The sequence below is a fragment of the Sander vitreus genome, chromosome 4, assembly GCF_031162955.1.
Source record: "Sander vitreus isolate 19-12246 chromosome 4, sanVit1, whole genome shotgun sequence".
In the NCBI taxonomy this organism is placed as follows: Eukaryota; Metazoa; Chordata; class Actinopteri; order Perciformes; family Percidae; genus Sander; species Sander vitreus.
The window spans coordinates 7,627,990-7,640,258 of record NC_135858.1 but is presented as its reverse complement, the minus strand read 5'-3'; the positions used below and the strand labels follow the sequence as shown (position 1 = coordinate 7,640,258).

Here is a 12,269-nt window from a genome sequence, read left to right as displayed (position 1 = left end):
GTAAATGTTTATGCAAATATAAATATTTTGGTAAATATTTTAGTCTTTTATTATAGTAAACTAAGTGAATACCTTTGGGTCTGGACCTTTTGGGCTGTTGTTTGGACAAAACAAGCAATTTGAATCGGGTTTGGGAAAACTATGAATACATTTCAATTTCCTGAAGCAAATATTAAGTGATAAAACCATGATAAAAATAATCATTAGCCGCAGCCCAAAACTATAAGTCATGTGTACTACAGTGAAAGACCAGTGCAAACATTGTTGATTTGTTCGGTTTCTTCGTCTTTTTTCTTCATGGTTCTGGGAATGTGGATCATATACCAGCATGCACAAAGCAGTTTTTTTTTATAGATTCTGCAGTCCACCTGATGTGCATATATTTGGACACAAAGGCCTTGCTTGAATTTGAGGTTCCTCATGCTGAGATGATGCATGCTGACTGACCCACCAGCAGCGATGATAAACTTTTTATAGCACTAAATACTACATCAGTCTTCTAATAACATTCACGCAAGGATTTAGCACACAAATGTTATCTCTTATTTATTATTCATATCTCATAAATCAAGTAGCAATGAAGCTGAAACTTGAAGTTAATAAATAATATCAAAGTATACATAAACCATGTTTTGACTTGATGTTCAGACATAAAACCATTAAGTAGAAATTACAGGATCTTGCCAGAGAACAGAATATAAAAGGCTGGTATGTCCCAGAGTACCAGCATGGAAACATATTTTGTGTGCCAATTATAAGACTTTGCATGTTCAAGTCACATTTTTCTTGCCTTAGATGTCATAGTTAATGTGTTATGCTCAAATTCAAACCAGTTCTTTTTTGGGCGATTACACATTTCATCTGCATTTCACTGTGTTTAAGTTGGAAAAAGTGTGAAACTTGTTGCTGGGATATACTGTATGTGTATAATCAGTCAGGAGATCTGTTAAACAGGATGTAAATAACAAAAAGTGTGTGCGTCTCAGCAGCTGACAGATAATACAATGCCAATACAACACTTAGACTGCTAGGTTAGCAATGACAGCCCGGGTGAACTCGTCGCTTGTGGCATAGCCCCCCAGGTCTCCGGTGCGCACCTGTTGCAAACATAAGGACAGCTTGTTACTATATGCACAGCTGCAGCAACACATGTCCACACACAGTATCATGGCCTGCATGTTAGAGAGCCTTTAAAAACTGCACTCACAGAATACACAAATAGTGTGATCAGCTAGACGTGTACTTTTAAAGAAAACAATCAGCAGTGTCATTTCCTCAGCTATGTTCTCTTCTTTATTTTCTCACATTTTAATCTTTTGCATTACTTGAGGCTGAGAATTAAAATATATTAAGTCACATAATCTATAAACCGGATACAGTAGTAATGTCAACAATAGAAGAAACACATTGCCATTGTCCAACATAGGTTTATCTTATTAGTTATTAAACAATAAAAACATCATTCAGTCCAACAGTGACTATGTAGAAAAGACAATGTTATTTATTCAAAATAACATCACACTTTTGAGAAGTTGCAGGTATGAAATCTCCATAACATATTCATTAGGGAAAACTATTCCCTAATTAAGGAAGCTAAATCTCAAACAAAAAATAAAAAAAGGACTTTATCGTACTTTATCTCTTATTATTTGTGGTTAACCGACTACTTGTGAAGTCTTAAATTGTAGCACAGTAAGAAAAAAAGCACGACAGCCAAAGTAAGGAGACAGAGCAGTGTTTTAAACTCTTTCAGCATTGGTGGCATGAAAAGTTCTGTGGGAATGAGCAGCACCATCTTATACAACACTTGTTTTTAGGAGTCCTTGGAAATGATATATAAATATATAAAATGTATGCCTTTACACATTTAATGAATTTGTTGCTGCAAAACTAAGATAATCTGCAGTATACCAATTCATAATTCAACATAGTGTAAATGTTGTGCACTGCTCCACTCACAATGAATAGAGGACTGGCTTTATGGGAAATGTGATGATCATAAAGGGAGATTTTCTGTGGCTATTAAACTGTAAAAAATGATTATAACATTTCTAATTTCTCAGTCAATGGAGTAATACCTGAAAGTATTGTATATTTTTGGTTTTCTTGAAAGGCTAATGTTAAAATATCGTCTGTATTGATAATCTCCAGCAACAAACCTGAATTTTGCATTAGGATAGGTTTGCCTTTGCCATACAGTAACTCACTGCAAAAAAAAAAAACTCAGCTAGCTTTACAGCAGCGCAATGGCAGAACAGAGTTTTATTAAAAACATGAACATATTTGTAGGTCGGAAATGTTACGGTATTATTTGATCATGATGTAGCAGTAATACCATACTGTATAGTGATTTACAATGTGCAAATGAGATAAAAAAAAAAAAAGTAAGTTGCTGCTGAAGTGTGAGGCAAAAGCAGATTAGCCGATATAAACTGGTTGCTTTACAGACTGTGTGATAGCAGAGAGGTAGTCTGTGTATGGCCAACATGGTTGAAGCAACAAGCACAAAGACATAAAATAAGCAGACACAAAGGTCCCCCAGAATGAGTAAAAAGATGATCTCAATCAGTCAAGTAAAAACTGCAACAGTAGAAGATGCAAAGAGATGGACAGTTACTATGAGGAAAGATAATATAGATGATATGAGGTAAATCCATGAGAGGAAGCTTAATGAACTGCACATATTGTAGTAAATTACAACACAAGGCACCATTGATTCCACTGGATCTTTTAGCAAATCCGGCATAAACCATATATATTATGATGCAACTGATGGTGTTTGTCTAAACTGTGTGGCACAACTGTCATCTGGCAATGAGAGGTGAGGTGAGTCTTAAAATGCGTCCAGTTCATGTTAAGAACAATGTCCAGATTTATGGAAATGTCAGTGAGGAGTGTGACGACACATCTTAGTTAATAGGTTGGTGACGCAGGTTTTCCACAACAGCACGCACAAAGTCGCCAGTGGTAGAGTACCCGCCAAGGTCTCGTGTCCGTACCTGGGACGTGCACACAGATACACACACACACACATATAGGGTAATGGGGTACAAGGAGAGGAGGGAATTAAAGCAAAGGGAAGAGGGAGAGGAAGGGCACTTCAAACAACATGCAGGCAAATTGTGCTTTCCAATGACAGTCTTTCCTTGAAAATTATATTTTCACACAGTTGCTTCAGATATACTCTAATGCTACCCAAACCAAAAACAAACAAAAAAACTGCTTTTGCCACCTTTTTTTTTTCTATGAAAGAGAAAAAACAATTTGCAATGAATTTTTTAGAGCTGATTAGTTGTTTGTTGTATTAAATGTCAGAGAATGGTAAAAAATATTATTATATATGCAAAAGGCAGATAGTTGTGCTGGTAATAAGTGCAGATTCCTATAAGAAGGACACAATTAATTGAGAAAGAGAAATGCAAGAGAAGAGCTAAGGAAAGATGCATATGCATACATACAGTCTCAAACAACAGTAATTAAAGGCTCTCTAACAGAGTGGTTCTCAAACTTTTTTTCACTAATATACCCGCTTTGATATATTTTTTCATCCAAGTACACCCTGACCTGCCCAAAAAAAACGTTGGTAGAAATTTTTTTTTCCTATCTATATAAAGTGGCACAACACAGAGCTGCGCCATCAGTGTCTTGATTTACTAAACAACAATACTGTAACTGAAAAACCCTTCAATGCTACATTTCAAATGTTTAGAATCACTAAATCCATTCATTATAGTGGAAATTTATTTTAGGAATTATGCATAACTGATATTTTTTCAATAAACAAAAAAAAAATTCTTTACCCCTGCAGTACTCCAAAGTACCCCTAGGAGTACGCGTAACCCCATTTGAGAAACAGTGGGTCAAGAACAGCTAAAGCTGGTATCTGATTGATTTATGTGAAAATGCGCTTGCAAATTTATATTGTATTTTTTCATTTTCTTAAGCGCCTACGTGCATTTTGAAAATGTACATATGAGATTACTGTTTGTGAATCACAAAACTAATGATAATGACAATAAGTTAATTCATAAACACAAGCTGACATGAGCAGGGCATACAAATTCTGTTGGCTCCACATTTCTGAACCAGAACAACCCGTTTTATTTTGCTCGGCTTGTATTAATGGAAAACATTCCCTCGGAGTGTTAATAGTGTTATTGTCATGGCAGGCATCTCCACATTCACAGCCTGAATGTACCAGTGTGCATACAGTAGGTAGAACTAACACGTAACAGACACACACATCCTTACCTTTCCCTGTTTGATGACCCTCTTGACAGCATCTGACACCATTTGGGAGTGATATTCCAGACTGCAACACAATAGAGTGACAATTCAGAGGTGGCCTGAACGTTCTTGTACGCTTGTCAAAATTCACACAAACACACTTAAGGTGGTTTTCTAAGGCTTTAGGGCCAGGACAGAGGATTAGGAAGTACAGTACAGTGTGAAATGGTGCACTTTTTACAACAAGACCTAAGAGTCTTGACTCACTTGAGGTGTCTGAGCATGTTAGCGGCACTCAGCAGCATGGCTGTGGGGTTGGCAATGTTCCTTCCTACAGCTTGTGCGAAGGGGTGGCGTGCACCCTGAAAAAGACTGTTACAGTCCTGTAAGTCCTCTCCATCACCAAGTACAGCACCAGAGAAGAGTGAAGTTGAATTAATAGTAAAACTATGTCCATAGCTATTGCTATTTTCTATAGTGTACATCATTAATATTTTCTGCCATACATTCTCATCTAGAGTATAAAGGACAAACCATAAACAGAGGAATCAGAATAAAACCAGAGAAGGACTGGCTGAATAAATAAATAAATAAATGAAAACTCACAGTCTCAAACACAGCATACTCTGCACTGTAGCTTTCCCCAGGAACAACTCCTGCTCCTCCAACCAGCCCCGCTGCCAGGTTATCAATGATGTTACCGTACAGGTTGGGCATCACCAGCACGTCAAACTGGTATGGGTTCTGGACCAGCTGAAGCAAAGTAACAATGAGAAGTTTGAACAAGAAATGGAAAAGTGACACTTAAAACCTAATCAGCAAATGATTGATTAATAAAGTCAGGGGAAAGAATTGTGTGGCTGTATGTACCTGCATGCAACAGTTATCAATGATTATGGTCTCATATTTAATTTTGGGGTACAGTTGGGCAATCTCGGCACAGCTCTGCAGAAACAGGCCATCACCCAATTTCCTGCAATAAGACAGGAGATGAGGACACGCGTTACTGTGACTATAATGCAGACCACAACCCTAATTAACACCATTTTAAGAATTAATAAAAGAATATGATTTAAAAGAAGAAAAAAAAGAAAAAAGGGAGCTTTGCGATATCCTTACATGATGTTGGCCTTGTGAACAGCTGTGACCTTGCTTCGTCCCTTCTTGGTGGCGTAATCGAAAGCGAACTTGGCGATGCGCCGTGACTTATCTCTGGTGATGATCTTCAAACATTCGATCACACCCGTCACACTCTACAGAGCAGGAAGAGGGTACATACATTTTAATAAAGCCATTCCTATTTAAGCTCTGACTAATTAACAGTGCAAGAGAATGAAAACACATTACACCCTACGTACAGCAGACCCATTTTTCAGTTTTATATCATATGTCTGTCGGACCAGATTCACTTAAATTTTAATGAGCAAAGCTGTGTACACTGCAACAGCTCGTATTTCACACGTATCACTGCAAACTGTCTTTTTAGACTTGAAGTCCATTAGGTGGCCAGTGAAGACAAGGTGTAAATGGTTACACTGCAAACAAACTTTCATAATGAAGTCTACAGGACAAAGTATACAGGACTGCTAAAGAATCATTATATGAGTAGCAATTAACGTTTAGGTCTCCTATGAGTGAGACGGACACAGACACACACACGTTTTGATACCTGTTTATGGCTGGCCAAATCTCTGGGTGCTGAAGGGATATCTCCCTCTCTTCAAAGAAAAAAAATCCTTTTCACGTGGGTTTTACAAACCATGTTTATTTGACTACAGTGAGGAGGAGTGTTGTTTACCTCGTGCTCCAGGGAGCTGTACTCCCCCTCGGTCTGTTCGCGGATGATGACCAGGTCCAGGTTGTTGTGGCGAGTGCTGTAGCCCGGCAGGCTATTCACATGAACCACATTAGCAAACAGGTCCAGTTTACGCCTGGGCAATGGATAGGGAGGTATACGGTTATTTTTTTATTTAAACATCAAAGACACACAAAGTACACACATCAAAATGCACAACCTGTTTTACCTCAGTCTCATCTCGTATGAAGCCAGCTCCCCTTTAAATTCCATGGGTGTGTGAATCTTTCCTGAATAACCAAGCATGTGACAAACATAAATGTTAGGTCCATTGCCGCCTTTTAAAGAACTCATCTTTTGTTGTTAATAAATGGGGGTGAACTATGAAAGGAGACAAAATAACAAGCTACCTTTCATTGCCACTTTGTTGGTCTTCATTGAGGTTAACACTTGCTCCAGCTTCTCGTCACTGGCCATGTTCTGTACCTCGCTCAGGTGAAACTCCTCAAATTCTACTGGGACATCTCCTGCCTGGTGACAAGGCAAAAAACAGCCAACTTTATTATTTTAAAAAGACATGCCATCAATATATATAAAGGCTGAATAAGTGAGCAAGAGTGGGACAAAAATGAAATTACGAGATGGTGAAAATCCTTTTAGTATGGATGTTTGTGAGAAAAAAAAAGATCCTCTTCTTTTGTTTATTTTCTTCTACTCATAGCTATAGTGCCCCACATTATTTCTAAAAAAGACAAAGGGCCGCGATCATTCCATCTCCGTCATTGTAAAATGTACCTTGAACACTTCCTTGACAGCAGTCATCAGCTCAGGTCCCACTCCATCCCCTGGCACCATTGTGACCTTGAAGGTAGCATCAGCACGGGCTGGTGGGGCTTCTGGGCCACACAAAGCAGCAGACACACTCAATGGTCGAGAGGTCAGCTGCTGCCACCGGGGGCCGCTCAGGCCCTGAGGATAGGAAAGAAGACACAGTTACAACAAGCACAACATGGTAGAGCTGGGTAATATATCGATATTATATCGATACCGTAATATGAGACTAGATATCGTCTTAGATTTTGGATATCGTAATATGGCGTAAGTGTTGTCTTTTCCTGGTTTTAAAGGCGGCATTACAGTAAAGTGATGTCATTTTCTGAACTTACCAGACTGTTGTAACTGTTCTATTATTTGCCTTTACCCACTTAGTCATTATATCCACATTACTGATGATTATTTATCAAAAATCTCATTGTGTAAATATTTTGTGAAAGCACCAATAGTCAACAGTACAATATCGTTGCAGTATCGATATCGAGGTATTTGGTCAAAAATATCGTGATATTTGATATTTTCTCCATATCGCCCAGCCCTACAACATGGTATACCAAAAAAAAACAATATCAATGTGCCTACTCTCAGACATGTAGTTGTAGCTATCCCTTTTATATCTCTGGATATAATGATGATTACCACCTTAATTTGTGAACCATTAAAACAAAGCAGTGTCTGACCCCTTGTCACAGTTTGTATATGCCTATGAGATGTACGCAATTCCCAGGATTTCCCCATCTTCCTATTCAATTTCAGAGGTGAAAATGGTAGCGAATAGAGAAAAAGCTTACAAAAATAAACATAGTTTGGGTAGAGTTGAAATGATTAGTTGATTAGTATTATGAGAAATGTTGCTTTATGGCAATACTGGATTTTTATAGGATTTTTGCATCTATGTCAGATATCAAATTGGCTGTGATAATTTGACAGAGGATTTTTATCCATATTGCCCACTGCTAGTCACAATGGTGCATGTTTTATTAGACAATATTGAGGTGGCAGAGATGGGTGTGCCTTTTTTTGCCTTTTTTTTTTTTTTTTTTTTATCTCTGTTTCCACAGGATCCTGAATGGTCATCAGCCACTGACCTGTAGACAAAACGTGATCTACAGGGGGGAAATAAAATAAACAATTCACTTGCTGTCCTCTGTCAAAAAGGGAACTCACCATGCCATCTGTAGCTAGTTTTAAAGTGATAATCTAAGCAACTGCACATCTTTTGACTCCCACTGACCTTCAAGAATTTGGCAAGAGAGAAAACTGGAAGAAGACAACTAAACAAAGTTATCAAATCACAAGCGTAATAGGCCTATATGTTATCTTAAGTAAAGAGGCAAACTGACTTATCTGGCCTGCTCTCTGTCTTATGACAGTTAGCCAGTGGTTAGCCCTAATAAGTTATGTGCCGTTGTGTGGGTGTGTGTGTGTGTGTGTGTGTGTGTGTATACTGAACTAATGGTTTACTAAGGACAAGGAGGTTACCATGTCAGTTAGCCAACGTTACTTTAACGTTAGCTCACTTTAATCTCACATAACCTAAGCTACAGTTCTGAACTATATGGCCATTCACTTGTTTGACGAGTACCTACTAACGACTAGGATTTCTTTTCTCGATGACCAACTGACAAAACCAGATGGAGCCATACATCACAAGAACTAGCTATCACTTTTTATCTGAAGCTATTTGAATCAACGGAGGCTCGTGGTTAGCGACAATACACGAATGACACCAGCCAGTAAAACTCTTAAGATAACATGGTGCTTGAGTTTACAACTTATATACAACTTTAACTCCTGCAACTCCTTCCCTACCGACGTATGGTTAAAATAAGCTTGTACACCATCTATGCACTCACCTTGACCAATGTTACCAAGCTTCCTCTCAGGGCGGCCGCCATTGTTACAGATGGAGCGACTGCGACTGAGCTGCTTCTTCTTCTGTGGTGCAGTGGTAAACCAAGGGGGTAAACGAGCGTCCACAATGCGTAGCCGTTCTCATTATACATCCATGAGCGTAGCTCCTATGGCGCCATTTTGATGCTACCTAGCACTCACCCGCCGTTAGCATTCCATTGACTGCCATTCATTTTGATGTCACTTTGACAGCGAATAACTTTACATCTGAAGCGTCTAAAGACTTTATTTGTCCATTGTTTATTTCTAAAGAAACACGACAATGTATAAAAGGCTCCATTACCTTGTATCTCACGTTATGGCTCCGTGGCAGCCGCTTTTGTAAAAATAGGCTAACGAATGTGTCATAACCACGCGACTTTCTGTCGCATAGTAGACAAATTACCGTATAGTACAGGAGAAGCTCGCAGGCAGTTTCGACTAATATTAGCTGTTTAAGATTAATTCCTAATGTTAACTAGCATTTTAGTTAACAATAATTAGCCTGTGTCCATGTTATCTCCTTACATATACCTACGCTCTCCGTCCCTGCAAGATTGGGAATGGTTGAGATTTCTCTTGACACAGCTACCAGAAGACTTACAACTTTCAGACAGGTTGCTTACGTCACATCTACGTTGGCAAACTCAGTTGGAGGCTGCGCAGTAACGCTCAGCCCTCACCGGAAAAGTGCTTCTAATATCCTTCACTGGTCTCCGTCATGGATGTATTAAGAGAACGGTCTCCGTCCAGAGCAACGGGATCTGTTGGTCCATGTCTTTAACTGTCTATGTGGTAAACCGCCAGTTCTTCTTCTATTTTAGGGTTTTATGGCAGTTGGCATCCTATATGTATGCATTACTGCCTCCTACTGATATAACCCGTCGTCTATTATTTTATCCTATTACAACTTTTAACCGGTGTTTAAAAAAATTGAAATAAATTTGTATGTCGCACCAGGGGTTTAATATAATACTAATATAATACATCCATGGCTGGGAACCGTCAGGGCCCTGGGGACTAATATTTTCTAAAAAAAAATAGTCATCAGTTGTAATTTTATTTTGTCAATTCAGAATTTGACATTCAACATCTAACAAACTGTTTTTGAGGAAATAAACCCTTTAAACATGTCTGATGGCGCCATGTATGGTTACCTTGGTGTGTTGGTGAACATTGTTTTGTCTTGTTTTTATTATAAATTCAGTCATATTAATGTTTATTACGTGTATGTTTATGTATGCACCAACGACCAAGGCAAATTCCTTGTAGATGTTACTTGGCAATAAATCCTTTCCTGATTTCTGCTAGGCTATTCAGTTTGTGTGGAATATAAAGGGTTAAATGAGCTGTCGACCAATAATTAAAAGTTACTGCTGCTGAGGTTCGAGGACCATAGCTAGAGGAGGACCTGTTAACTTTTAACGAAATGATGGCGTTAATCGCCAAAGAAAGACCTTCACCTGTATGGAATTAGATTTGTGCCCTTAAATTCAAACAACTTCTTAAGAAGGCCTATCAAACAAAAATCACTAACTAAGGATACAAATTGTCATGCCAAAAGTAAAACTTAGCCTGTAACTTGCAAATTATTTGAGTAATTGTAAACTATTGGTCTTTTATTTGTTTGATAATATGTCCCTTTTTTTTTACCTTTGCAAGCCAAGGCTCCTTCCCAAGTCTTTTATTTGATATCTCCTCGCTTGAACCGGAAGTTGTTCTGGCCCTCCTTCGTGAAGGCCGTCTAAAAAGCTTATTCCTGCCCCTAGGAGCGAGGATCGAGGAGGGATCTCTTAGGAGCTATGAAGTGTTCCCGGAAGCCGTGCAGCTGAAAGCTGTTGCTAACTCCGCCCATACAGCTGACAAGTGAACTTGAAGCTTCAGAGGAAAGGATGTCTCATCCCTCTAAAAACACATTTCCTCGTTTCCTCTCTCCTTGCATGATTTCCTCGCGTCTCTCCCATGCTTCCTTGGTGGGACGAACTAAGACACAAAGAAGGGAAGCAAGTTAAAGAAACGTGGATGCAATTTAAGGACCGTATCCCCAGACTCTTGCACTTCTGACACAAACCTCTCGCGTGGGTGTGTCTTTCAGGGGCGTGTCCTCATTAGCCAATGAGTGTTTGAGTCCACTTGAGTGACAGCTCAGTGCCCGACATGCAGTGTTGCCAACTTGGCAATTTTCTAGATGTAGCCACTTTTTCTTCAAAACAGCGACAAATTTAGCGACTTTAGACCATCAGGGGAAAAGTGAGATATGTTAAAGCTTTAGTGCGTAACTTTTTTTTTAATAATGAACGTCCATTAGATTCAAGCCATTACCAAATGAGTTGATACAATGCACAAAACTCTCTCTCTATTTCTTAGCATGGCTTTGTTTAGAAATCAGTGTCGTCCTGCGACTTTCGTGTGCAGAATCTCGAGTGAAGATAATGACCTCTGTGATGTAAAAGAGCCTCATTGTACATTTCTTTTAGGACTGGCGCAAGGAGACCAAAGAAAATATAATATGCATTGAAGCCGTCCGGACCGGGCAACTTACCGATCTGTAATAATTTGATGGCTTTTTGAACCTCAGCAACAGTTATGAGTCCACCTTTTAGTTAGCTTTAACATTTTGTATTGTTGTAACACTATACTTGCTGCTGCCAAGGGCCCCACCCTCTAAAACGGGTCCATCCTAAATAACTCAGGGGATTCCCAATCCTATTCCAGGCAAGTGATGCTCTGCTGACACACAGGATGACATCGGATTTTAAAATCCCCATTATGAAACTGTAGATCACCAGGCTACCCTCTCACATTTAAATAGTCCCCCTTTACCTTACTGGGCATTTCATATGGTTATTCATGCTAGCATAATTTTGGGGGCAAAGCTAGGCATCTAATACTTTGTGTAGAATTTGACCTGAGCCAGGACTCTCAGGCATTCCCTCCTCTTTGAACAAATTAGGTCTCCTAAATGTTTTGATTCCTCTCATACATTAACTGTTACATTTGCGCCACAGTTTTTCTGCTATAATGAGAGTATTTCCATAATCCATAATGAACCCCTAGAAAAAAAAAGTAATCTCCTGGATGATAACAATATGTTATAAACCCATTTTAATGTTGCAGCTCTATTTCCTCATCCAAATAAAGATAGTTGCCAGAAATCAATCAATCAATCTATCAATCTATCTATCTATCTATCTATCTTTATCAATATGTTTAAATGAGTATTTGAGGATTCGCAAAATGTTGTTATATTCTTTAATGGTTGTTGAAATGGCATCTGGGATTTATCGTTCAGAAAAAAAGAATGCTGAGCTCTGTGACCTGAATGTAATGATTGCACATAGGAAGCACGAACTAGGGTTAACCTATCCAATTTTATTGGTGGAGCTAATGAATGGTGTAATTGCCTTGGAGCCTGTAAGACTGTATTTAGGGATTTATGCACCCTACAAAGCCGTGCATGGCTAGTGGCTGACAGCCGCAGCGTAGTTTCTGAGTTTACTATATATGGGCAAAGACAGGC

At 38.9% G+C, this 12,269-nt stretch overlaps 1 protein-coding gene across 2 annotated transcripts; it reads right to left on the bottom strand.

The window, feature by feature from the left end:
- Nucleotides 1-533: 533 nt before the first annotated feature.
- On the bottom strand, nucleotides 534-8,877 carry idh3b (isocitrate dehydrogenase (NAD(+)) 3 non-catalytic subunit beta). Of its 2 annotated transcripts, none has more exons than XM_078247955.1 (11): nucleotides 8,713-8,823; nucleotides 6,818-6,991; nucleotides 6,433-6,553; nucleotides 6,252-6,312; nucleotides 6,026-6,158; nucleotides 5,347-5,480; nucleotides 5,098-5,200; nucleotides 4,834-4,980; nucleotides 4,495-4,589; nucleotides 4,252-4,312; nucleotides 534-1,097 (listed from the first exon to the last, which is right to left on the bottom strand). In XM_078247955.1, exons 1-11 carry the CDS (start codon nucleotides 8,752-8,754, stop codon nucleotides 1,020-1,022), a joined length of 1,149 nt encoding a protein of 382 aa, XP_078104081.1. In that variant the 5' UTR covers nucleotides 8,755-8,823; the 3' UTR covers nucleotides 534-1,019. The 2 variants fall into 2 exon arrangements, with proteins under 2 accessions (XP_078104081.1, XP_078104080.1); XM_078247954.1 differs by lacking the exon at nucleotides 534-1,097 and adding an exon at nucleotides 2,229-2,999 and having other exon boundaries at nucleotides 8,713-8,877.
- Between the last annotated feature and the right edge of the window lie 3,392 nt (nucleotides 8,878-12,269).